This window comes from Lates calcarifer, linkage group LG9, assembly GCF_001640805.2.
Source record: "Lates calcarifer isolate ASB-BC8 linkage group LG9, TLL_Latcal_v3, whole genome shotgun sequence".
Lineage (NCBI taxonomy): Eukaryota > Metazoa > Chordata > Actinopteri > Centropomidae > Lates > Lates calcarifer.
This window is the reverse complement of record NC_066841.1, coordinates 18,658,364-18,686,126: the sequence shown is the minus strand read 5'-3', so window position 1 is coordinate 18,686,126 and position 27,763 is coordinate 18,658,364. Positions and strand designations below refer to the sequence as shown.

General features: G+C 39.4%; 4 protein-coding genes, 1 long non-coding RNA gene and 1 pseudogene across 6 annotated transcripts in view; 4 read left to right on the top strand and 2 right to left on the bottom strand.

Moving 5' to 3' along the window:
- Nucleotides 1–1,948, bottom strand: part of LOC127142818 (uncharacterized) — a 25,156-nt gene extending 23,208 nt beyond the window's left edge. Inside the window, exon 1 of the long non-coding RNA XR_007813890.1 lies at nt 1,792–1,948. This is a non-coding gene — a long non-coding RNA (uncharacterized LOC127142818). The remainder of the gene's footprint in view (nt 1–1,791) is intronic.
- Nucleotides 1–27,763, top strand: part of LOC108873800 (3-hydroxy-3-methylglutaryl-coenzyme A reductase) — a 336,264-nt gene that overhangs the window by 128,481 nt on the left and 180,020 nt on the right. The gene's annotated exons all lie outside the window — the stretch shown is intronic.
- On the top strand, nt 2,425–8,330 carry LOC108891071 (uncharacterized; annotated as a pseudogene).
- Nucleotides 11,271–12,837, bottom strand: LOC108891073 (cholesterol 25-hydroxylase-like protein 2). The gene has a single exon (XM_018688197.2). It carries the CDS (start codon nt 12,692–12,694, stop codon nt 11,795–11,797), a length of 900 nt encoding a protein of 299 aa, XP_018543713.1. The 5' UTR covers nt 12,695–12,837; the 3' UTR covers nt 11,271–11,794.
- On the top strand, nt 19,701–23,142 carry LOC108891072 (protein S100-A1). Its single transcript, XM_018688196.2, has 3 exons — nt 19,701–19,752; nt 19,912–20,084; nt 21,938–23,142. Exons 2-3 carry the CDS (start codon nt 19,944–19,946, stop codon nt 22,091–22,093), a joined length of 297 nt encoding a protein of 98 aa, XP_018543712.1. The 5' UTR covers nt 19,701–19,752; nt 19,912–19,943; the 3' UTR covers nt 22,094–23,142.
- s100z (S100 calcium binding protein Z) overlaps nt 19,703–27,763 on the top strand; it is a 22,058-nt gene continuing 13,997 nt past the window's right edge. The window contains exon 1 of the mRNA XM_051073080.1: nt 19,703–19,752. The gene's annotated coding sequence lies outside the window, so the exon portion shown is untranslated. The remainder of the gene's footprint in view (nt 19,753–27,763) is intronic.

Here is a 27,763-nt window from a genome sequence, read left to right as displayed (position 1 = left end):
GAACAAGAGCACTGGTGATGGCTTTAACAGTGCTGGTGATATTTGTGCTGTGTTTCATGCCACAAACTGTCTACTGCTAGCACACTACCTGCAATTAGGTGAAGGTGTTAAGATCCACGAGACCCCTGATGGCTCCTACGCAGCATACCTAGTGTTTATGTGTTTGGGAAGTCTGAACTGCCTCCTGGATCCCCTGGTCTCTACTTTGGATCATCCCAGTGCCAGAAACAACTATCCAGAGCGTTGAGGTGTCAGAAGATTCCAGCGGGCATCAGTCATACATCATGATTCATACAGATCTAGCAGCAGAGCAATTCTGAGATCCAACTGTACAGAAAGCTCCAAAATACACACTTCAGTAACCAAAATGGACTCTCACCAAGCAAATCTCAACAGCCAGTACAAGAAACTACTGGTCTGATAGACTGTCGCATCTGGGAAGATTGGACTGCATGACTTAACCAACACTTACCTGTGATTTCAAAGCTTATGAAACAGTAAACATTTCTTTATTGTAAGGTTCAAGTAACAGCAAATAGAGCACAAAGCTAATATAAAGGGTTCAGCTACTTGAGTTATGTTTCCTTCATGATTAGAAGGAAGGAAGTTGAGATTACGTAAGAACATGCTTTCTAAAACAGTTCAGCTGAACTTTTAATACTATGAAATGCTTTTATTTTTGCACTGTATGGGTAAGAGTTTATGAGTTTATAACCTAGATCTGTAGGTATTACATGTAATGGAACTAAAGCTCTTGCTATTTTTTCAGTTTTTTTTTTTTTTTTTTCTCTGTGTAAATTTGCTGAAAAGCTAGTTTCAATATTTGTTACTTATGTTTTATGTTTTACTTTGTACATTTAAAACAAAAACAAAAACAAACCAAAAAAACAACAAACAAAAAACACATGTACAACGCTTTTTAAAAATCTCCAAATAAATATGTTTGGGGGTGTTTAGAGACAACCAAGAAACAACAGTTAAGCACTCAGTGAATAACCCACTTTGGCATGGTTAGTTTCATGCTGCCTCCTGCTGGTGGGAAATATGCAGTATGTATCTTGTTAAAGTTGTAATTTTACACCACTATACTCCAACAGATGGCGCCACATTATTGTAAAAATGTAATTGGAAATATTGAATGTGTGAACTCTCTCACACACTTGATGTTGTGAGTAGGAGAGAGTAATGTGTTATTTTGTAAATGCTGGAGAGGCCCCAGTTCCTACTTCTTTACAAGAAGTTTCAGTATAGATTACTCATCCAGTAATTCTCTTTTGGAGTTTTATAACAGCTCTTTCATAAGAAGTTTAACTTAGAGTTACACCTTTCTGGGGTCTAATTGACTACAAACTTTTAAGTCAAATCTGTGTGTGAGACAACATACATACAGTACTGTACACTTCACAATAGAAATATTCATGCACAGCCTATATAGCATGTAAAACATATATCTTTATTACGTTAAATAATTCTGTATTTGACCATTAGATTCCATCAAATAAAGGCCAGTTTGTGGAAAAGTGAATAGTTACTACTTCTGTACATTTCAACATGGTGGGTTTTCAGAAGGATAAAAGCAGAGGTCTTTTATTAATTTTATTTATTATTTTTTTCTTTATTAGAGAGAAGACATGAATAATCAGGAGATTTTGTTTTTCATTTTTGAAAACGAGCCATGAGATGCAAGTCATTTTTTTATGTATTTGTTTTTGCCACGATCAGTTTTTGCCATCTGTGAAAACAAGTGATTTTTTCAAAAGAATCTGCTAACAGGTGGGTTTCTTGTTTCACCTGCCTGCCATGAGAGACGTGTGAAAAAAGGGATTTTTCAGTGTTCGTTTTAGTAATACTCATTTGGGCCACAAGAGGCTGAACTACACCAATAGTACTCCGGTCTGGATGGGACTACAAACAATCCTGTTTCTGTTTTCACATATCAAACCAAGCTTAGAAAGAGAGACTGGGGAAAAAAAAGATGATAAAGAAGATGAAAAATAAATGATCAGGGCCAAAAATGCCTTCTGGGTTTCCACACATATTCCATATCATACACTCACACTTTGAACACACGTTTGTGTTGAGTAGCGTCTGTTCTATAATCTCCATAAAATCAGGAGATGCCACTTTGATCAGATCGATGCTGTGCTCTGTAGGTTACATTTTTTGTCACTGAATTTTCTTTTTTTTTTTACTGAGCTGAGAGATGTTCACAGTTTCGCACCAAAGCCTCGGTCTGTTAAAAAAAAATCACACCAGTAGTCATGTACTGTCATAGTAACGATGTCCTCTGATGAGATACAAATATGAGATATTATCAGGTACCATCTGATACAGGTGTACACATATCATGATGTCATATCCGGGCTTGAAGAGTCATCTTTCTCCGCCACCGAGTGCAGATAAAAAAAAATACCTCAGAACAAAATGTCGGCGGGAGGAAGAAGCACTCCCACCATCGACAATTTCCTGAGGTGTGTTTTGGTGAGCAATGCGCGGTCACCTGACTGAATGACATCGCGCACGTATCAAAACCGTCTATGCTGACACCGTGTTGAGTCGCTGACGGTGGACTGCACCCGCGGACACAGTTTTTAACCTTCAATTTGTAGTCATGACTTTAGGACACGATGGCTTCAGCTGTTCCTGCTTTTATGTTGCGTGCAGACCTGCCTGTTGCAGAAAGGTAAGTTGCCTTCTGTTCATTCCCACCGTTGTTGTTTTAAAAGACAAAATGTTCACCTCCGACAGAATTAGGATCCGAAAATGCGCGATACCAAACTACATACGTCGATTATAGGCTCTGTTTGTTTGATGTTTTGGTCCTGATGCCTCTATAGACTGGATTAATAGTGTTTGATTATAAAAGTATTAGTTTTATGAAATGGATCATTGTAATAGTTACGACTCAAGCTCAAAGGCCAATTTAGAGAAAGGAGGTCACAAAGCTGGCAGCTGACAGGAACTCATCCAACTCATGTTGAGTTTCAGATGTAGGCAATTGCACTAGGCCATGTTCCTGCACATAAACCTGTTTAAACTCTTGCTTTGCATATGTTTTTGTGTTGTACCATCGCAGAAGAAAGAGGCTTTAGTGGTACGGAGACCAATGATGGGGTGTTGGTCAACTCCCGAGCCAACGCAGTCCTGAGCAGTGGCCTCACAACTGTCTTCCTCCCAATCATCTACATCATTGTGTTTGTTGTGGGGCTCCCCACCAATGCCTTGGCTCTGTGGGTATTCCTCTTCAGGTCCAAGAAGAAGCACCCGTCATCCATCTACATGGCCAACCTGGCTCTGGCTGACCTGCTCTTTGTCATCTGGGTGCCCTTAAAAATAGAGTACCACTTCAACGGCAACAACTGGACCTACGGACAGGGGTTGTGCAAAGTGCTGGTGGGCGTTTTTCTATGGCAACATGTACTGCTCCATCTCCTTTATCGCCTGTATAAGTGTCCAGCGTTACTGGGCTGTGGTCCACCCGCTGTCCTGGCAGCAGAGGAGCAGCTGTCTAGCTGTTTCTGTCTGTGCTGCAGTCTGGGTGGTGGTCTGGCTTATCACCATCCCTCTCTACCTGTATGACCAAGAGGTCCACGTGAGAAACCTCAACATCCTTACCTGCCATGATGTCACCAGGCCCAGCCAGACGAAAATAGCAGCAGGCTACTTCCTGACAATGGGGACAGTGGGGTTTGTTGGTCCCACTGTCGTGTGCATCATATCCTACATCCTCATGCTCAAGGCTCTCAGGAACAGCATGGCAGATCCTGCTATTGCCAAAAAAGCGACGGAAGGCTGTGGTCTTGATCGTCACCGTGTTGGTTATGTTTTTAGTGTGCTTCACCCCCAGTAACATCATGTTGCTGGTGCACTACATCCTTCCTGTTGGGTGAGGTCTACCAAACAACTTGTATGGCTTCTAATCACCAACCCTGTGCCTGGCGAGTCTTAACAGCTGCTTCGACCCTTTCATTTACTACTTCATCTCTGAGGATTTCAGGGAGCATGTGAAGAACACATTTCTGCAGGAGTGAGAGGACAGTGGAGAGGATGAGGATCTCCTTCAGCGCTCTGAAATACTCAAGGAAGAACAACACATATACTTCTGATTCAGACAAGACACAGAGCACCGACTGCTAGAGAATAATTGGGGTTTAAGCTTTTTCCTGATCAGTTAAAATAAGATGGATTTCTTGTTTAACTGTATTGTGACCTTTCCTATTTAGGAAAGCATTATGTAGTAATGACATCCTAGAAGCTTTGAGTTGTCCTGGGTAATACTTTTTTAACATTTTGTAAATAAATTTTATTTTTATATCTTTTGAGAATTCAAGTTTTTTTAAAATGTATTTTGTTGTATTTGATTTCATAGGGGAGTGATTGTCTTTGGTACTAAAGGGCAACATTTTGCATGTTGTATGATGCAGGATACAAGCTTAGTATATTTTCTTTTAATGTATTTTCTTTTAGTAATAATGTTTACTTGTATAAATACATTTTAAAGTTTGCCAATAAAACTATCTGTCCAACTTACTGTATTTCCCCCGCAGTGACACCATTTGGTTTACTGACATTTTACTTCCTGGCAGGCAGGCAGGTGGAAAGGTCAACCTGACTGTTCCTTATTTTCAAAACAGGCTTATTATTTAACCTTTACTGTCAATTCAAGTTTGTGTTGGTCTTCCAAACTTTCTCTTATGTTCCAGGTCACTATCATTTGATCCTTATAATAGACCCCACAAACACATTTTTTGTTCTGTCTGTGGACATTTTTCATTCTTAGCTTTTTCATACCTATAAAGAACTGGTCAGAAATGGCTCTTTCTCTAAGAGTTTTCTTGAAGTGTGTGAGTTTTGTGAAGCTAATTGCCTCAAAGTAAAAGTTCACTGCTTGTATTAAAATGACATGAGGGCACTGAAGAGATCAGTTTTGGTCTTTTTTTAACTGGAAGACTTTATTTAATCAGGTCTTGAGGCTTGACAAAACAAGTTATGAGCACTGTATAAATTAGTTTTCCTGAGTAAAAGATTTCTTAGAAAACTAAAGATTTCTTCACCGGAGAGACGTGATCACATCACTGTTACAGATACATATTGACATTGGTTATGAGTTTCAGCTTTGTTGTTTTTTTTTTTTTTTTTTGTTTGTTTGTTTTTTTAACTGAGCTGATTCATCTTACATGATAAAGACGGAGAGAGGGAGATCACGTTACCTTCAAACCAAACAGGGTGTGTTTTCACAGAAACTGCTGCCAAAGACAAAGAACAGTATTTGGCAAAGTTAGTAAATACCAGAGGATTTGTAGTCTAATAATGTTCATTTGTCAAATGAAATATAAACATAAACCATTTCTATTTTTTGGTTTTTAAGAAATTGCTGAAATAATGAGTTGAGACAAAACAAGATATTAAGAGATGTCACCTTAGGCTTGAGGAAAAGGTGATGCAAATTCTGTCTTACTATTTTCTAATGAACAAGCAGTTACTTCATAAAATAATTTCAGGTTTATGAACATAGACCATTACTTGTGGTGTTGAGGTGAAATTTACAGCAACTGTAGGATATAAGAAGTCTATGAGGACACAAATGACCAAAAGAATTTTACTGAAGGAAATTGTGAAACAGTTCAACACATATTTCTGTCTGTTGCTGCAAGACCACAAAGGTTACGTTTCAAGAAAAAAAAATCCGTCATGAACAGAATCAAATAAATAAATAAATGATATGTATTTTATAAATTCTAAAATATTGATTTCAAACATTTTAGTCATGATATCAAATCCTAAATCTCAAGACGACTTTATCTCTACTGTCTTGAATATCACTTTATTTATTTGGGCAGTTTCTATTTCTGGAATCATTGAGTTCAGTGGAAACCTCCGGTAGGAAAAAAAACCTGCCGCAGATAAAACAGGTAGGCAGTTACTCGCCGATGACGTAACCGCACAAGCAGGTAGTCTCGAGGTGTGTCCTTCTCGGCGGTTGGAAGTGTTATCCGACATTTAAGAGGTTGTTGGGGGTAGGGTGAAGTAAAGAGAGCCAACGTAGAGACCGTCGAAGGAACACAGAGATGGCTCTAACTCGGTTATTGTCGCTTCTGCTTATTTTCTGCTACTTTTCTGCCTCAAATGCCAAAGGTAAGGCCGGAAGTTCTTTGTTTATTGTGTTAAGGGGCTCGGTTGCTTACCTACCGAGTTAATGAGACGCAATTAGTCTGATCTCAAGAGAGTACTAATATATCACCATGAGCTGGTTATGTTTAAGTAGTTTAAGCGAAGTATTTTTGAAACGTGTGAACAGAATTGAAGCGAATTTAGACGCACTTTAAATGTTTAACCTTGGGTTGTGGTCAACTCCCAAACAGACAGGAATGTCGGGAAATGTAGGCGTATATAAATTTATTTAGAAAGATACTTAGTTTACAATTACATAATACAGAGTAAAGCAACTAATCCTCACACAGGGATCGTTTTTTTTTTTCAATATTACACTGACCAGTCATTTGTTCAGCCAGTTGTTTCAGCTCTAATATGTTTTTGTTTTTGATTTTTTGTAGGTAAAAGTCGGGGGTTCATTGGGGTTGTGGACCCTGAAAACTCAGGACGAGTAATTGTGGATCACACAACATCAGACACGCTGAAGAGTAGCCTCACCACAGTCTTTCTCCCAATCATTTACATCATCGTGTTTGCAGTGGGACTTCCAGCCAACGGCATGGCCATCTGGGTCTTCCTGTTCAGGACCAAGAAGAAGCACCCGTCATCCATCTACATGGCCAACCTGGCTCTGGCTGACCTGCTCTTTGTCATTTGGACGCCCCTAAAAATTGCCTACCACTTAAACGGCAACAACTGGACCTATGGAGAGCCGCTGTGCAAAGTCCTTGTGAGCTTCTTCTACGGGAACATGTACTGCTCCGTTCTGTTCATCACCTGCCTCAGTGTGCAGAGGTACTGGGTTGTGGCTCACCCTCTGTCCCAGCAGAGGAAGAACAACAAAGTGGCTGTTGGTGTTTGCGTAGCCATCTGGGCTTTTATCTGGCTCACCACCACCCCTCTGTACCTGTATGACCACACCGCCAAGCTCAAAGAACCCAACATAACCACCTGCCACGATGTCAACATCATACATGACCCCCAAAATCCATTCCCCTCTGTCCAGCTCCCGTACTACTACTTCATCTTCATGGCTATGGTTGTGTTCCTCGTCCCGTGTGTAGTGATCGTTGTGGCCTATATTCTGCTTCTCAGGGCTCTAGGGAACAGCATGGATGATAGTTCGGCTGCAAAGAACCGACACAGAGCTGTGGTATTGATCGTGACCGTCTTGGTGACATTTCTGGTATGTTTCATCCCCAGCAACATCATGCTGGTGGTGCATTACTCCCTCCTGAAGGATGGAGTGATCAATAATGGCTACAGCTTCTACATCTCCACATTATGCCTGGCCAGCCTCAACAGCTGCCTGGACCCATTCATCTACTACTTTGTGTCTGAGGACTTCAGAAACCATGTGAAGAACACGTTGTTGTGCAGGAGCAGCAGGACTGTGGAGAGGATGAGAGTTTCATTCAGTTCCATGAAATACTCCAGGAAGAGCAAGTCATACGTGTCAGAAAGTGGGAACACACAGAGCAGTACCTGTTAGCCAGATGAAGAAGGAGATATCATGCGACATGCTTGTGCTTGCTTGCACTCTAGTGTGCCGATAAAATTGCATTGTACACACAGTGTGTCACTGGGACACACTAGATAGGCCTGTGATAATGGACATTAGGGCCATCATTTGCAACCAGGTAACCTCAAAGCATCAAATAACCAAAGATGAACTCTAAATGTGAAGATGCCAGGACTTGGATGAGAAAGCAATATGTTTTAAGTTATATACAACTTCATTATGAACTGTTGTCTGGTGTTAAAATGTGAAACAATATACATATTTTCATTTATCATATATAGAAATGGAGTTCAGTGCCTTAGTCCTCTTGGCTGCACAGATACAGATAAATGTGGTTTTTGCCAAGATTTTGACTGAGTAGTTCATTGCACTGAACATTTAAAGTTTATAATATCTGTTAAAAAAAAAAAAAAGAGCCACATTAATCTAATGTGTACAGAGCATTAGAGCGTAATATTTATCCCTGCTTTTTGTGTTGTCTGTTCCTGCAGCAAGTTTTAATTTGTTGTTTTAAACCACTTACATGAAGAAAATTGTGTGGTATTGTTACATAGTTTCTTAAATAAATGATAAAACAACAGGAGTTGTTTCTGGAGCAGTTTCTGTGAAACTCCTTTACACTATTGCGTAACCGATTAAAGTTGTGTGCCTCTGAGTCACCGGGTCTGTTTTCATCATGCAGTTGGAGAGGGATGTAGAAGAGACTCGTCGTCATGGATCACTCTCCGAGTGTTGTAGAAATGTTAGGAATTCGTGGAATGTGTCATGGTAGATTTCAGTGTCAGAAAGTGTCCAGACCAGTTTTTTTTTTTTTTTTTTTTTCAAAGAATCAAGGATGTTAATGTTCACTCAGTTGTCAATGATTGTGTTTTTTGAAGAAAGACAGAAAAAGTGTCAGTGGAGAGGGGTAAAGAATGTTTTAAGTGCGTGCTGAGGCATGTTAATGCCTCCCACTGTCCTCCCACTTCACCTGTGTGTGTGAAACGCAGATGTGAAACAGCTCATCCCTACTTATTATTTATAGATGCACCTCAGCCAGTGATCTCATATACAACATTCCTTCCCCAGAGTTGATTTGGTCTTAAATGCTGCTTTTTTCATGTTTTACATTAAACATGCAGCTCATATGATCTATGTTATATGTCTTATTTTCCGTTAAAATCTCCTACTTAATGCAACACATTTTCTTTTAAAAGACAATGTAGTGTCAGCAAAGGGTTATTTAAATGGTCCTGGTCTTTATCTCAAGATAAGGAGTAATTGAACTGAAGTGTTTCACGAAATGACCTCACCCAAAGAGTCATCACCCCTCCCCCCAGGTACACACACACACAGGCTGAATAGTGACGGCTTCCTGTATAATGACTGGTTGAGGCAGAACTGTGGGCTGTTAGAGTTAAAGGTAAATGATTGTTATGGAGTGTCGTCTTACCTTTTGTCAGCACTCTGAGAAGAATACCTTCTTTTCACATGTATGGGACCTGGCCACTCCCTGGCTGCATTTACACAGCTCCTTTCAAACATTTGTGAGTTACACCATGTGACCAGGGCAAATAGAAATGGGTAAGGAATTGTAGACTGGTTAAATTATTTTCATAAAAGTCTGAGACTTTGGTGATTTCCAAAAGTTGGGAAATCATCTTTTGCTTAAGGATTTGAGGACATCATGAATTATGTCGGGAGTGACATTTCTTGTAGCAGAGTTTATGACCATAAATCATCATGTGGGAACAAAAAGCCAATTACTTTGTACATGATGCAGGTGTACACATGTTTAATAATGCACAACACAATCAACATTTCTCTGCAACCACAGCCTTGCTATGACAGCTATGAGAGGCAGCACTGGTATGGCAAAAATGGACAGTATCCCATTATTACGGGCTGTGATGACTTCACATGTACAGATGCAGTAGCTGCACTCTAAAGAGCTCAGTGCAATGCATAATGTCAATGTCATGATATGAATGATAATTCAGTGTTTTGGGAAATATGCTTATTCTCTTTCCCGAGTTTAATGACAAGAGCACACCCATGTTTGTATTTTACAACAGACATCAGTTAGCTTAGCACAAAGACTAGACACAAGGTGGACAGGAAGCCGCACTCTGTCCAAAGGTAACAAAATACACAAAAAAGCAAAGTGTAGAAATAACATGTTTATGAGGCTAAGACACTTCTGCAGTAACACATATGTAGCAACACGTGGTGATGCAATATTTAGAGTAAAGGGACTTGTAAATTGCAACAGTCCTGTAACCACAAAAGTCATATACAGTCAGGTTTAAGAATAAGAGAAGATATTAGATAACCTACTGAAAGTTTGCACTGATTGGACCTGATGCAACAGTTGCATTTTTTTTAGAACAGCAATTTAATTTACTTCTGCATAAGTGAATAGATTTCCTCTGGTGCTGGTCAATTGCAGAACAAACCACTGCTGTTGCAACCTCACTGCACACAGTTTTTAGAAACTAGTGTTTTGACAATCTTTTTATGAATTTCTAAAAAGATTTAGATAAAAAGAAATGGCTCACATTTTCACTGGTGAAAATGCACACACACATTACAGATCCATGACATCACCAGATGTGGCGATAAAGTGTGTTTATTTAATTCATGTCTCAGATCTTAGTGCTGGAATCATTCTAACAGTTATGTTTGAGGCATATGAATTCGGTGTTTCTAAAATAAGCAACGTGTTGCAACAATTAATTTCCCCAAGTACCAGGAACACGCCAAAACAGTTCTGTCTGCAGGTATTGTCACCTGGTGAGTAACAACAAAGAAACAGGAGTTACAGACAGGGACGGGCTAGAGCACCACGACAGCACCATGACTCACTGCTTTTCACTTTTGGTGTGATTAGATACTGTACAATTAGGAAAGTATGTATCTTTATTCCTCTACGGTTTAACCTGTCAAAGTAAGTGTTGTTGATGCAGTTTTTTTGTTTGTTTTGCTTGACATGTTTGTAGCCTTGCTTCTCTAATTTGTGTTGGTTGGTAAAGTGACCTCTGCTGGTTTATTTGTTGAAGTTTAAATAAGATCATATGTCAGTAAAAACTCAAGATTCTGTAAAAACAAACATGATGATGATTCCAATTAGAATTTTATTTGAATGACCATTTATTTGAGGAAATTCTGACCCAACACAACCACACGATTTTATGTTTTTCATTACCAAAAAAAGTTAAATTGGTAGGGAAAATCTGTTGATTCACACAGGAATCATTCCAAAACGTAGCAGAGTATTTCAAAGTATCAACACCTGCTGCTGCGAATTCACAGACATTCTTAAAATACTTAGTCTGTGTGTTCACATGTGAAGACTTGCCACCGCAAAGTTATTTTCTTTTTTGGGAGTTTAATGAAAAACTCTTCCGGTAAGAGCATTTTGTCTCAAAGAGAGAGGATGATAGATTAGTATTGCGCCCACGCATCATACTGGGATGCAGCTAAAAGACTGCTATTCATGCGTGTGAGTGAGAGGGTCAGTGCTGAGGAGGGAGAGAGGGAGAATGTACGTGCTAATGTGTGTGTAATCACTCTGACAGATCACACCATCCACCGTCAGCAAATTCTCAGTGAGAGCTTCTTAGTGAACAGAACAAATCTCAAATCAGTGGTTTTATTTATTTTAACTTTTCTTTTTCAAGGAAGCTCAAAACATGTTACACATGTATGGAAACAGACCTGAGAATAACATGGGGACAGAATAACAATACATGAATACATGAACATAAATGGGAAAATCTCTATGAATAAGAGATAAATGTACATAGTACAACAGTACAGGATAATCTATACTATCATTGTACACAAAACAAACATTAAAAATCGTTCCTCTCAACAACTTACCAGAAAGGTCAAGAAATGTTAGAGTGATAATCATCTCTTAAACTGTGAAGAATATCCATGTTCTGTTAGAGAGCAGAGAGCAGAGCCAATCAATACAATAATATCAAAGAGAGAGAAAAGCAGGGAAACAGGAAAGAGAGAGACTGATCTTCAGGAGGGTAGAGAGAAAAAAACAAGCGTGTTGGAATGAGAGCAGGTACAAAAGAGGCGGATTGAGTAAAAGAGTGACAGAGTCAATGAGAGATTAATTCAAGCTCTTTAGTCTTTTCTCCCTTTCATCTCGTCTGGCTCTCCTGTGGCAGCGTGGCTGGAGGGAGTTGGCACAGTGTGGGTGCCTCCAAGCCAGTCCCAGTGAGAAAAGAATGGGGCAAAGTTAGTGCCGGGCCGCTGGTGGTGAGCATCATGCTTGGGCGTACCACCCCAGAGGCCAAAGGGCACCAGGTTATGCATGGCCCACGGGAAGTCATAGCCACAGTGGTCCTCGGTGGAAACGTAGACGTTGAAGACCATGAAGCCCCATGTTGTGAGGCAGTGGCACTGGAGGAGGATGGGGTCCACTGTAGCCCAAAATCCAACGCTGAATAACTCCCAGCCAGACAGGTACTGGGTGACCAGGCTGAAAGGCTGGTTGTACTGGTGGTGCACAGCGTGGAAGGTGCGGTACAACCAGGGAACCCGATGGTGCAACAGGTGCCAAAGGTAATACTGAAAGTCAAAGACTACCATGCAACCCAGGATGCCCAGGAAGAAGCTCCAGAGAGTGGGTGCTTCACGAGGCAGCGGGGTGGGCGGCCTCCACAGCCACTGGGCAACTGCGGCAGGGAAGATATAAAGCAGGTGGTTGTAGATAGTCACACCCAGCGTAGTCCAGATGTTAGGCCAGGTGACCGGTCTGTCAGGATGGAGCCTGTAGCGGTTGATAAAGGGCCAGGTGGGAGCCAGCAGGTCCAACACGGTGTAAAGAGCAACCAGGAAGAAGTAGGTGGTGACAGACAGGACCACAGGGAAGAGAGGGCTCCTCAGGAGGTCATGGTGGTTCTGGTGAAGGTAGTCCCACACAGGCTGCAGGACCAAGTCCTGGGACTGGCCCCCAGTCACGTTGTCCACATCCGACATCCAGGATAAAGCTTCAGTTCTGAGTAACCTGCCTGTGCTCATCACTAATGCGGTGTTTCTCTTCCAAAAGAGGGCCGATCCAAGAGGATTATTTTCTAACAAGCCCCAGGAGAGGATAAAGAGAGTCTAAATGAATGGAAAGACCCAATCAGCTTCCTCGTTTAGGTTAAGCAACAGCAAATTGTCTGGTGATGTTGTGCCAAATTGGACTGGTGGACTGTCTTAGCCTCTTATGTATATTCAAGCCCCACCTCCACCACCACCCACCCCCCTGCATTTTAAAAGAAGGCGCTCTGTAAAGGCTCTTTTTCATGGGCACAAGGACTGCAGCCAGGACTCAGGAGCCGGGCCACAACAGCTCTCATTTTTGACCCAAATCATGGAGCGAGAGCTTCCGTTTACTTGTGAATTTGACTTTGTCACAAAATACAAGGGATGGTGTCTTGTAGTTGTTTACATTAACAGAATAAACATTAAGTATACCACAGCAAGTTATATATTCCCTTCCTACATGTTAGCTAATAGCCTGTAAATACTTCTGCCTCTTCCACTCTCAGATTATCAGATCCATACAAAACACACACACACACACACATTCATACAAACTCAAAATGAGCCCAGAAGAGTAATTAATCATACACAAGCTGTCAAATGAGACATGAATTCAAAAGCACTTCCTTTCTGATGCTGGATTGTTATTGGCTTATTGCTCAGTTTGAGTTTGAGTTTAGAGAAAAGATTTCATTTTTTGAAAACTGAACTGGAACAGCTCTTGTTTCCATGGTGTGACACAGTCATTCTGTAGAGAGCGGGGGATTTAATAATATCATGTGATGCTGTGCGCTTTATAAGATGTTAACTAATGTTTTCCTGCTCTTAATATCTTTCATTAAATTGCGTCAAAAGTAACAACAGTAGGTAATGTCTTTACCTTCAGGCAGAGCCTGTTCCCCCCAGCATTTATGCTAAGCTAACCAGCCGCTGGCTCTCGACTGGACAGACATGGCAGTGGTATCATAAGTGTATTTCCCAAAATGCCAAATCATTCCTTTAAGGCTCATATTGCACTGGTACCAAAGTCTGGCCATATTAATGATATATAGATAGAATACCAACAATGCAAATATGACACATGGAATCAATAAAGAGTAGTGGATCTATAGGCTAATATGCAAAATGCAACAATTACAAATAGATGCTTAAGTTGGTGGTCAGCACAGTTATGAATGGTACCATCCATCCTCACCTCACTCACCTCACTGGTGGTTATTTTCACCAAAGTATCGAGCCAAACAATAATACAAAAATCATTTCACAAGGTGCATTTAGAGGCTGTTCTGGTGCAAAAAAAGGTAATAATAAATATAATTTTACGATAGCTTAACATAACGTCCAGTCATAAATCGTCTCATGACGGTTTATGACTGGACTACAAAAGGGTGATAAAAGAACTGTAAAGTGCAGGGCTGACAACATTAAAGGTAGAGCATTAGAAAAAACATCCCGCCTCTGATAGGACAGCATAAAGTGCACAGCATGCTCACTGAACTGAGAATCATCACCACACTTTCTGATACCTGTGATCAGCCAAAAGAGGGCAATAAAACTCAAGTCTTCACCAAAGATGCCCTGCAGTAAAATAATTAATGAAGAGAATTGTGTTCCGGCTGCCTTAACTTACTTTGATATGCTTTTGTATAAGGTAGGATTCAAAAGTTGGGACAGAGTAAAGAGTTCAACTCAAAGGACAGCAGTTTTCAACAGATTCAACCAGGGAATGAGCCATGAGTGATACATGGGAAGCAGTTGGCAGTGTTTAATTACAAGAATGGGGTATTGTGTCAACACAACAGCTGATGAAACTTTGTCCTGTGGAATACAGACCATTTCTGTTTCAACCATCAACACAAAAACTGGTTTTACTGCAGTGATAATATCAGTGCAATTTACAGCCACAATATTGGTAACATAAAGTGTAACCCATTCATTTAAATATATGAAGAGACAGTGATTAAAAATACAAAAAGCCTGAGTAGTTTTAGAGATCAATGGTTCATTGACGACATACAGTACAGAGTAATGCACGCTGTCTGGAGACTCTTATCACAACGGCCTCTGGCTTATTGTTTCCTGAGGGATCTTGATATCAAGACAAACTGTGATAATCACAGAAGGCAAAAATAACTGTCAGCTCAAGGCAGATGATCTGGCCACTGACTGATTTATTTGTCGGATGCAAAAGCAATGACCCTTTCAAGAAAGTCCAGCTGTTAGCACATTGTCAAAAATGATAAGAAGAATCTGTTTCAGTGCCTCAATCCACTCACTGAGTGGATGCAGGACACGTGTTACCACTTGCCAGACAAGTGTTGGTAAAATAAATTAGCAGTGGAACCCACTATTATCTTTAATGTACACCACTAAGTATCTGAGGAGACAATGACAAGGTGTGAGACTCCTCCCTTCACTCCTGAGGGAGAGTGTTGTTCCATTGAGCTCTGCTGCCACAGCACGTCAAAGAAACCCTGCCCAAACCCAAACCATCCCTGGTTCAGAGAGTGTCATGCTTCAGAGCAAAGAAATCTGCTATATATAATGCACAATGACTCAACAATGAACTCTCACTGACACATACACATTTACTTGTTTGTTCATTTCATTGGAACCCAGTCTCTACCACTGTCGAAACAGCAGTGTTCAAACTGGGGCTGAGCTACCAAACATTTAGAGAGTAAAGCCCAATGCCAAAAGCTATCTTTGTTTCAGAAAGTAACTACGTTTGTCAGAGCCAGTCACTGAGGTACAGACAGTGAGAAATCCTCCAGCGGCTATTTACACTTGTTCTGACAGAGTGAGCACAGCTATCCTAACACCTCACACCAGGGCCTGCCCCTGATGAAAAGCTTCACTTTACTTCAACTTGCCCATATTTATCATTCCTAACCATTATCCCCTGAATAAATGGTTTAGAACACACTGTAGTTTAGTTGCACTACTGCTCTGGAAAGAGTAGTTTGACAAAGAATAAATAAAAAGTAACTCAAGATCCACTTACTAGATTTATTTTTTGAGCTTTTACCCACATCTTGTGATTGTGTGTTGTATAAGCCATTTATTAATGATCTATTTACTGCTTATAAATCTTAGATAGGGAGGCATTGTTGGGGTTAAAATAAAGTGTTGCCAAAGCTTTTGCACAAACTGCAGGATCTCAAACAGAATTCACTCTGAATGACATTTGACTAGACTTGATTGATTCCAGTTTCACTGAATGCAGCACAAAGGAAGGTTTCTGAGAAAAAGTTTTGCCTGAATATTCCCTGTCTTTAAGATGATATGTGAACAGGAAGACAGCAACACAGGGAGAGAGAGAGAGAGAGAGAGCACATAACCCAGAGAAAAGGAAGATTAGTATCAATGTAAGTGTAAGGACTGTATGTTGAGGAGGAGAGTTTAAATCAAGCCCAATACAACAGCAACAGGGTTTCCATTACCTGCATTCATGCTCAGCTGTTATATCTATATGACAAAAAAGGTCAGTTTCAAATAATAGTCATTGTCAGACAAGGAATAGAGGATGGTCCTTCAGTTGCTTTCGGCAAGCTGATGAAGGAATGTCACTTTAAATGAAAGATTATCAAAAGCAGTCAGTCACTGCCCTACTCTGATATTCAGACTGAATAGCCATTTCACCACCAAATTTCCTGACAGCATTTGAGTTGTGGGCCGAGGCACATAAGTGTGATATTAGACTACCTCAGCCTGGACCTCCTGAGTGTATTCCTCTCGCTGCGTCAAGGCTGCTTCAGGGTTTGTGACAGCCCGTGTTAACAGCACTCAAGGTATGGAGAGAACACACCTTCAGGAGCCAGGAGTCATGTCAGGGCTCATCTACAGTTGCTGATCTCATCCACTCCAACAGTCTCTGCAAGAGTGGAAGACTGGGTGAGCCTGGTGCAGAGCAAAAATTGAAGAATTCATAGTCAGTGGTGAGATGGATCTGCAGGCTTGATCCCACAGACCAATGAGACAAAAGAAAAACAAGATTCTACAGTAGAGCTGGCGGCTCTGTGAGGCTGTTCTTTCTAAGCTAAATGTTAGTATCAGCAGGCTAACATGCTCACAGTGGCAATGCTAACATGCTGATGTTTTGCAGAGAGAATGTTTTGTGTTTAGTTTAGTGAGTTAGCATGCTAACATTTGCTAATGAGCCCAACACAAAAAACAATGTCATAAGTTTTGCAGATATTTCGTCATAAACCAAAGCACTGGACAAACTGACATAAGATAGATAGATAAGATAAATGTACTTTATTGATCCCATGAGGGAAATTCTTGCGTTACAGCAGCAGAGACAGCAACAACAGGTAACAACAGCAAAATGAAAAATACTAAGAATGATCTTCAACATATATACAGGAAAATAATGTAAGTTGCAAGTTTACAATTCACAGTAACCATCTCAATGATGAATAAATATAGTCTGAGGGGGACATGAATGTCTTCAACTGTAAAGATAAGATAAGATAAGATAAGATAAGATAAGATAAGATAAGATAAGATAAGATAAGGGATATTGATCTGGGAACAACAGGGAAATCAAAACAGCAGAAGTACAAGAATAGATCCAAAGAATAGAGGACATAAAGGATAACTCTCTCTCTCTCTCTCTCTCTCTCTATATATATATATATATATATATATATAAATATAAGAGACATTTAAAAGGTTACATACAGACAGAATGCATCATGTCCTATTGTCTCTGTGCTGACCTTGAAGATACTGCAGAGGACCTGATGGCACACAAGCGAATATAAAATGATACATCATCTGTCAGGTAGGAAGGAGGCAAGGTTTTCATCACCTTAAAGACCATGAGCAGGGCATTAAAATCTCCTGTAAAAGACACGGGAAGCCAGTGTAACTCATGTTGTGCGTTTGCGTCACAGGGTATTCAAGTTCATCTTTAAGAGATGATGGTGAAGAGCCTTGTGGTTATTATAATATTACTGTCCTTGTATACATTCACCCGTTAAAATGGAGGGTAGGCATGTACAATTGAGATAAATGCAAAAACCACATCCAATGTTAGGTTGTAGCTTTTTTTGACCTTCAAATAAAAGACTAATCAAATTGTGGACTGGTTAAACACGATGCTTTTAATTCTGTAATAATTTGTATTATCAACTATATACTTTCTGCTTCTAAATATGATGTAAGATGTACAAATCTGGTATCTTGTGCAGCTCGTGCATTGAAACCAAATCCATAGCTGATCTAAAACAACTTAGCAATTTTTGGATTCTGTTGTATCAATTTAAAAAAAACATTTCAACATTTGATGTGGTGTCAGTTTGTGTCAGGGGTTTCATGGGTCACCTCTCTGCACAATATCCTGTGAGGGGAAACTGTTTCATCACCTTGATAAATGGAAAGTTCTTTTCTCCGTGGCTGTAGCTGTGAGTGGAAGAAAAGTTGCAGGCACACCTGACAACTAATATCCCTCAGGTGTTGTCTTTGGGGGCTGTGGGCTGAATAGAGTGTTATTCTCCTCTGTCAGTTCTGACTCAGTGACAGAGGAGGGACAATCATCGTATGAGAGGGGCCGCAGGACACAAAATGACAAAGGATGAATGCTGCTGCTAAAAATAAACCTACGATGTGAACGTGATGATTTTGAATCACAAGGTGAAAGTGAGAGAATGGAAAACTGATAGCAAGGAAAGCAGCACAGCAAGTCGCTACACGCTTGACTTTTTATACCTAAATAAGGTGAAACCAATGGATGCTCAAAAGGCAGGAACACACCAGCAAATTTTAAACCCATTTTTAATTTTTTTTTTCCATCACTTGTAAAGTATACACAATGTTAAGTAAATGTGATAATGTACTTGATGTGATGGAAGTGGCCAGACTGTCTCCTTACCTGAACTACCTACCACTAATCTGCAACAGCAAACGCTTTTTGGGAGAAATGTGCTTTTCATAATGGAAACACAAAGGAGAGAAGTACATGAGCTAAAATAGAAGAAGACTGATTAAAGGGGAGAGTAAGAATTACATTGCATATGCACTACATGCATGAACAAAGGTATTTAAACAGAAGACTGTAGCAAACAGAGAAGTCTTTAGCTTTTATTTGTACCAACTGATTCGAATCAAACCTTAAGTTAAGTTTTTAGTTTCACCAGATTTATGTTTTTACTTGTGCATATTTAGTTTGCAAAGACACAGTCAAAGTTTTTGGTCTGAGAGTTTGTAGTTCTTATTGCAGTTTTTAAAAATATCTGTAAATACATGTGGTGCAATGAAAATGCAATACTACGCACTGAAATGTAATGTAATGAATTAAAATGCTCAACAAAAAGTACCTTGAAATTTTTACAGCACAGTACTTGAGTATATGTACTCAGTTGCGTTCCACTGTATTCAAGTATAACATTTCAATGATTTCTGTCCACTCATGTAAAAAGAAATCAGAAATGGAAACCTGTAGTATCCCCTGAGAAAAATACATCACATTCGTTCCACATAATATTTTCCCTTGTGCTTTCTCTCATTAACGAATTAGCATAGCTGCAATAAATTTCCCCCCTCAGTCTAAAAGACAATATTATATCACCAGTGTATCACACTTACATTAACAATGGCAGAATGTTTTTATGGGTCATGCACTAAGATAAATGCATTTAGACACGTCTTGAATCATTAAAAACAGCCATAAAAGAGGTAGAAGAATACAAGTGAGATTTCTCTGACAGGTCTTAACCCATCCTCTCTCTGATGAAGCATTGCAGAGAGCTGGAGCGACTTCAGGGATGTATTTAGTGATGCAGACACACATGTGAAGATCCATGCATGGCTGAGGGTTTGATGAATACCCAAGGGGCCTCCAGGGTTACACTGGTACATGTTTTGTTTTTCACTGAACAGCATTGATTAAAATCTGGAAAGGATGACAGTTACCATGGGCGTCTCACCTGTGGAATTAATTATCGCCACAAAGATAGAGCATGGCCCACTTAGTTTCTCCTCATTTCCACATAAACAAGCTGTGCACCGCGTCTCTCATCACATTTGTGCAGGACTCTAACCAGGTAAGAACACCTCTCCCACTGACAAACAATTAAAGACGTGTCAGTTCAAGACGTGTCTAAATGCATTTATCTTCTATCATTCTGTTTCTTTCTGTTATGTGAATAATGTTAATTTGATTCAATTAAATGTGTAAAACATTACAACTCTCTCCTCCTCAGGAAGCTGCAAGAGTTTTCATCCTTCCAGCAGAATGCCGAGCCAGCTCGAGGGTGCAATGGATGCGCTGATAGCAGTTTTCTACAACTATTCTGGAAACGATGGAGACAAATATAAGCTCAACAAAGGCGAGCTGAAGCAGCTTTTGAACAGTGAGCTCACTGACTTCCTCACGGTAAAGTAAACATTTCAGCATTACGGTTATGTTGTTCTTCATCTTGTTTGTCATCTATTTAAATTGAAGTTTTTACATCATGTTGCAGAGTATAGAGAGGGCTCCTCCAAAAGGGAAACATATGACCATTTGCACAGTCAGCAAAAATTTTAATTATTGGAAATGTGTTTGTGCACTGAAGTGTGACCTTTACATCTCCCTGTGTTTGTTCAATTGCTCTATAATGACCTGTAGTAATCACGGTAATTTGATCATTAAGCATGGTCACCACTTTGGGTGATGCTTTGCTGATGCCTCACTGGCCTAAAAGTTCAATTATATAACCCTGTTTCAAATGATTTAAGAAAAAAAGCACTCTGACCTTGTTCGGGGGAAATTGTTTTCTCATCGATTGCTATCCTGCTGTCAAAATGTAACTGCTGGTGGCTCTCACGTCATAGCACTGTGGATAGTAAAGGATGTGGCGAGGGAGATAGATAAGGGCATTTGCAATAAGCCCCGGCCCCTGAGTCTGTGTGATAGCGGCGTGTGCAAACCAGCGATTTCAAATGATTGAGACCAACACGTCGACCAAGTGGCTGAGGCCTAAAACCTCTGATGCCCTCAGATATATTTTTTCTTTTCGCTTCTTGTCCTCCCTCATGCGAATGGGAAGCCTCAGGTGCTCACACATCATCATCATCATCGGTGGCCCATATCGACTCCAAATATAGACACCTCCATGATGTCATCACATCCCCTTGGGCTATAGTCACCACTGAGAAACATTCACCCTCGTTCTCCTTTGACAGAAAACTCTGACACTTGGAAAACCAAGGCTTGATAGATAACTGTATATTTATATATAGTTTATTTTAGCAATGGGACATTAAAAAGATGCTCCTCAGACTGAAACTCTGGACAGTGGATTAAAGGGAAGCTGTAGAGGAAAGAAAAGTCTGGAGTCCTTCAGTTTTTATTTTATATATATGTTAACTTACTCATTTATTTTCTGTTATTAACTTTAGCTGGCTCTCAATTTAGAATTGGCAGTTTTAGACAGATTTTTAGTTTATTCAGTTTTCCAAAGTGTTCTTTTCTTTTGCCATTTGACTAATTTTATTTTTTATTTATTAATATTTCAGTGTGCATTTTTCTTTCATTTTTTGTTTTATTATTTTTTATTACTATTTATGCTGCCATTTGATCATGAAGCAGGGTTTAGCTGAAAAGCAGAAAGCATATAAATCAAATCCATCTTGATACTAATGAATACATTTGTGTTTTTGAGAGGAATTTACTCACTGATTAGACATTTCATTTCTTAGTGCTATCAACTTTCACTCTGCTCAAATGTACCTCAAAACCTATATTAACCAATATTTTCCTAACGAAATAAATCCCACCTGAGTTTTCCTTCAGTGTAGACTGGATCTTAATTTAAACCTCTGACTCTAATGAGTGCCACAACATAAAGATCACATTGCCTCAGAGGCTTGAAGGTGGAAAAGGAAAGCCAAGCCTTGCACCAAAGCAATAAATGTGGTGTTTGATTGGCTGCAGCTCATAGGTCATTTAACATCAAAATCATTCTACATGGATGGCAGCTTTTGCCTTATTTGAGTCAATACTAAGCTCCAATAACAATCAAATGACAGCATGGGTGTGACTCATCCTACATGGACAGACCAATGATTCCTATATTATGACTATATTATATATATTATATATGTGTTGAAGGTATTTTTAATTGCTCAAACAGGGATATGAAATGTCAATAAGAAGATCATTAGAAGACATGACTAAACGTCTCCAAAAATGTCCATCACATCACTTCTTTGTTGGATTAATGTTCTTTTCTGTTTTGGTTTCAGTCTCAGAAGGATCCCATGCTGGTGGAGAAAATCATGAACGACCTGGACTCTAACAAAGACAACGAGGTGGATTTCAATGAGTTTGTTGTGTTGGTGGCCGCCCTGACTGTTGCCTGCAATGACTTCTTCCAAGAGCAGAAAAAGAAGAACAAGTAGACGTCTGTAGAGAACCAGCTGTAAACCAACCAAATCTCCATCAGCAGTCCCAAAATCATCTCACTAAAAACAGTGCAGTAAATATCCCATCAGCTGAATAAGTTATTTTAGCATTCTGCACATTACAGGATAATGAATGTAATGTTCATGAATGTAGACACTGTTAGACCGTCCTGTTGTCGCAGATAAAAAAAAAAAAAATGTGGGTTAAAAAATAATGAATGATGTTGTCTTACCAATTTTCAGCCTGGAGCTGCTAAGTAACAGTGACTTTGTGATCTTATATCAAGCTTGTTTAATCCAAGTTAAAGTAATTTTTACAGTAGAGTGATGTTAGTAGCCAGAAAATACAAAAAGTCATTTTCCTAAATCTTCCATGGTGTTGTCATTGTTCATTGGTTCTTTACAGTAAGAACTCCTCTCATCCAGTTTTGTCTATGAAAGATGGCATGTTAACAATCACAAATGCCAATTAATTCAGTGGCATTCACCTTTAAAAAGACACCCTCATCATCTAAAAATGCGTCTTTATATTGTCTGTCATCGTTTTCTGGTTTTTGTCCCAGCAGACATTCCAGCCGAGACCTTCTCTCTTGTTGAATTATAAATGTCAAATATTAAATATCTCATATTTTCCTTTCGAGGCATTGTCGCAGCCTGATGGTGCAATTATAGGAAACATTTTTGTCCCTTGTTAGTTTTCTTGTCAGCCTCTGTTGCCTAAGAAAAAAAAAAATTCCCTCATGCTGGTGAAAAGTTAGAATCATGGGAAAATGCGCAGAACTGACACTGAATAAATCAACTGTTCATGTTACGTTTCAGTGATAAATGTTTTAATGTACACTGTCTGTAATATTTAATGCTTTAAAGTGGATTGTATGGAAAAATATTTCCTTCCTATTAACCCATTAATCTGTTTTTGAACAATATTTGAGCATTGTCTTTTAACTCGTTTGGCAAAATGAATCGCAACTACTCTCGGTGATATCATGTAAAAATGAAATGAAACTGCAGTAAATAAAAAGCTCTATATCTTCTGGAAACTGGAACACTTGACTTTTTCTGTATAATTGTTTACCAGGTGCAAGGACTGGCATACAATATGTATTATAATGTACGCCTGAGCATTTGTTTATGTGCTGAGGTAAAAGAAGTATTCAGATCATATGTATGAATACAGTTTTGTAAACATACTCCAGTATAAGGAAAGGCCCTGCATTTCAAATACTCAGGGTAAGCCTAAGTAAAAGTATAAACGTTTTAGCTTAAAACAAAGAATTAGGACACTAAAAGACACTAAAAAGAAGTTGTCCTGAGACAATTACGGATATAGAAAAGAGGAAAACTTTAACATTTGACCTTTTTGGACCCTTTAAGAATTATTTAAACCATCCGAGAACCTAAGAGAGGAAACAACTCCTCGGTGGAACTTCTAACTACTCGTAGACATCTGAAACATATGACAGAACGCCTCGATAAGGCTCTGATTTCTTGTAAAGGGCCACAAACCCAAAGCAAGCCAATGTAGTGTATTTGTCCTCCAAGCAATGTTGTCGTTCAGGTTGGAGGACTTTCTTAGTGATTATAGTTGGAGCAGAATAAAAAAATTGAAATGTAGTGGAATAGAAGTACATGGTAGCTTAATAAATGGAAATCCTCATGAACGCAAGTACCTCAGAACAGTTCTCAAGTACAGTGCAGTACTCCATAGCCATGTGTGTGTGAGCGTGTGCCAAAGCAAGGCTCATTCAGCTTTCTCCTAGTGGACATCACACAAGGCGAGAGAGGCTGCGCTTTTGGGAAATGACTGTGTACCATGCCTCGATGACGCATGACGATCCCAATACGCACCGACCACCTGCGTCCAGCAGCATCAGCCTATCACACATCCCCTCAAGCAGAAATGCTGATACTTTCACCTTGGGGAGGACAAGAGTGTGGACCCAAGCTGTATTTTCTAAGGGTTTTCCTCTGTACGTCCCTCGTCCCAAAATACCAAAGCAGACAGTTAATTTGCAATGACATTCTCGGCTGTGACGTGGAGGAAAATTACTGAAACAAAATACAGTGGCAAGTGGCAAGATGCTTTTATGAGCGCAGATGGTGCTTGCACATGCTCTCACCGTTACAATGCAATTTGTGTGTGATTGGCTGTAATCGAGCAGGATAATCACCATATCTCCCGTGGGAAGATGCCATGCAGCAATTATGTTTTTTGTTCAATTTTTAAAAGGTTGCAATCAATCATAAGTGTCATTTGATAATTTGTAAATGTGGATATTTATATACTCATTCTTATGATTGCCCTGCACTTCTACACAAACTCTTCAAAATGTTCATGCGATTGTCGCTTTATTTCCTGTGAGCGTCATGTTCAGGAACTGGATTTCAGCAGAGAATACTTTTCCTACAGATCGTAAAGTTTGAGTCATCGATCGTGACCATCTCTGATAGTTTCCTGTATCAGTATAATCACAAAGTCCTGTTTGTGTGGGAGAAAATTACTGGCAATTAAGAAACGGTTCAGACAAAAATGCTTGCACCTGAGGTTAAGTTTTAATCTAGATGAGAACAAAACTAGGTACAAATTGTGTTTGACAAAAACATAGTTTTAAGCAGATTTTGAATGGCTGTGTTAGAAGAAATAAAATACATTAAAGTCTGTTATTTTGTATAAACTTTTTAGTCAGAAGTCTTTATGACACCACAGAGAGGAGAGAGGCTGAGGAGGAAAAGGAGAGCAAGACTGATAAAGTCTGGGTAAACACATATATCTGTTGATAACATCATGAAGTGAATCAGAAAGAAATGTCCAAAAGGGAGAGAAAAAAGTGAAGAGGGGAAAGACAAGGCCAAGACAGCTGAGTCTGGTGATTTTCAATATTAACAAGCACAAGATTTCTGTGGTTTGTTTTTGTTTATTTAAAAGCCTCCTGGACAGCTTCTCCTGACTTCGAGAGTCATTCATCCAAATGTTGCTGCTACCTGCAACGAATGTCTTTAAAATACGCCTCAAGCCCTTATTTCCCACATGCTGTCCTTTCCCTCATTTCGTCACATTGTGCGTCACTGTTTGTGTCAGAACTCCTCATTAGGAGTGACCTGTCTCTGTGTGTAATGGTTTGAGCCTTTTCTTAGCTGATATACAGTCTCAGCTGATGAGGAGAGTGAAAATTAATGTGATATGGACCTGGCTTCACCAATAAATAATAATAATGTAAAATCAGACATAGCATACAAAATAAAAACCATACAAGGAAATGAAAAAATAAACACAGACCAAGCGGAGAGATGAAAATAAATGGATGAATCAGTAAAAAGCTGATATGAAACGTTCAGAAAAGATGCTGTCTCAACCTTTAATATTCATTCCCTTGTAGATTTAAGTTTCAAATACCTGATGACATACAGGAATCAGAACCCTGATACAAACAATGGAGACAGCTTGAGTATCATGAAAAGAGTTGCTACTACTCAGTAATACAGTCAGAAGAAGAAAGTCAGTTTTCTTTGGGGACTGACCTTATTAAAATAGCTGTGGATGCAGGCAGAGGTGAAGGATTTGTACACAGTTGTTGGCATGGCAGAGATATTAACATCCAGGACCTCACTGAGGAATCTCGCAGGGATAATTACAAAGATGTTTAGAGGACACTTGCATTGAGACACAGTGTTGACAGGATTTGGACACATTTAGTGAACAAACAGGGAGAGCGAGAATTTTCCATTGTCTTTAACACAGGAAATGGTTGCAACATGCCCTTACACCAAAGACAAAGTATATCAAATTATACTTCATTTTAATTTTCAAAGTATACCTGTGAGTTGTGTGCTTAGTAACAAGTAGTAATAATATATAATTACAAGAGCTTATAATATAGTTGAGTTATTGAGACACAATTAAAGGTGCTGTATGTAAGTTTTTGCTATTGCTACAAAGCCAACATTAGCATTAACAGCCCAGAAGAAATGTTGCACAAATAGCACAGTCAAGTGCACATGTATACTTCAAGTCAAGTATAGCTTAAGTTGTTCTACTTTTATATCATCACTGCTCTGAGTACAAATGATGCATGTTGAAAATAGTACAGTTTAAGTACAGAAGTCCGAGCACACCATGTAGGACAATCAAAACATTTTGATAACACACCTTGATAACACCCTATTATTTAAGTATATTTAACCATTATTTCTGGTATGTTTGAAGTCAGTATAACATTTAAAAAAGATATGCTTTAAGAAAAATGGATAATCTGCCAACCAGTGGTTCGCAGAACAAATGTAGTATGCAGAATATATATTTTTCTAATTTAGTTTGAGAATGGAGTTTTTCCATTTCCACTTCTTTTCTATTTGTTAACAAAGTGCAAGGTGTCACATTAATCATTATCATTATATTCCTGAACACTATTAGTGCTAGTAACAGATGGAGGATGATCCTATTATGAAGCACAGCACGTGAGGAAGACAGATTTTCCACAGCGGCTTGCTTTACCCTGGAAAATGGTGTGGTCATCCCTCGAGGGATGACGACAAGACACCAGTGAAGAATGCTATCTTGCAGCCCCTGTTGGGCAATGTACACACTGATCTGTCTCTCATGTGGAAAAGAAAAAAAATGTTTAAGTGGTTTTTGCAGCTATAGATACATCAGACATAATGCAAGTTGAAATGTGTAGATTGAAAGAACTGAACAATGACAAGTCCTTCATGCCGATACATTTACATTTGAAGCAACTGACTTGAAACAACAAGTCTACAGCCATTATAGTAGCCCTGTGAGGCTGCACTTACACACAGCGGTGCTTTGAGCTAATTGCTAACACTCACAGTGAGAATGATAGCATGGTGATACTTTTTCCAGACATAATGTCTACCATGTTCACTATATCAGTTTAGCATTTTAGCATTCAAACATTTGCTAATTAGTACGAAGCACAAAGTTGCAGATATTTGGTCATAATTTATACTGACAAATTGAATTTTTGCCCTGATGAGGGCATTAGATTAACTAGTTGCTGCCCTGTGGTTGTATGCCTCCACCAAGCAGTTCAGTTACAGTTAATTAGTGTGTGAATTCTTGCATTATGGACCAAAAAATATGCTTTGTGAGGTGACACTGACCTTGACCTTTGACCACAAAATTTAACCCAATTCATCTGTGAGTCCAAGTAACTGTGTGCAGAAATTCTGTCGAGGTGGCCTTTGAAATATCAAATTCAACAGGCCAAAAACGTACTTTGTGAAGCCTAAGGTCAAAGTAACCTTTTGTGGACTAAGGTCAAAGTAACCTTTGACCTTAGTCCACAAAATTCTAACTGGTTCATCCTTGAGTCCAATTGAATTTTTGCACCATATGTTGAGGCATTACCTAGATATTGCATTCACAAGAATGGGTTGGACAGATGGACAAATGTCTGTAAACAATCTGATGGCAGTCCATCCAATATTTGCTGAGATATTCTTGTGGGTGGACGGACCAGTAAACTGACCAACAGATAGACTTTGTTATAATGAGTGCCTCAGTCTTGTTCATTGTGCCTCTCTGTCCCTTCCTTCAGTCATTGCCATGCTCTAACCACTAGATGCCCCTGGATTTTCTACCTGTCCAGTCCCCTGACTCTCACATACACCTGCCCTGCAGTAACCCCTGATCACTCAGTCTCCCTT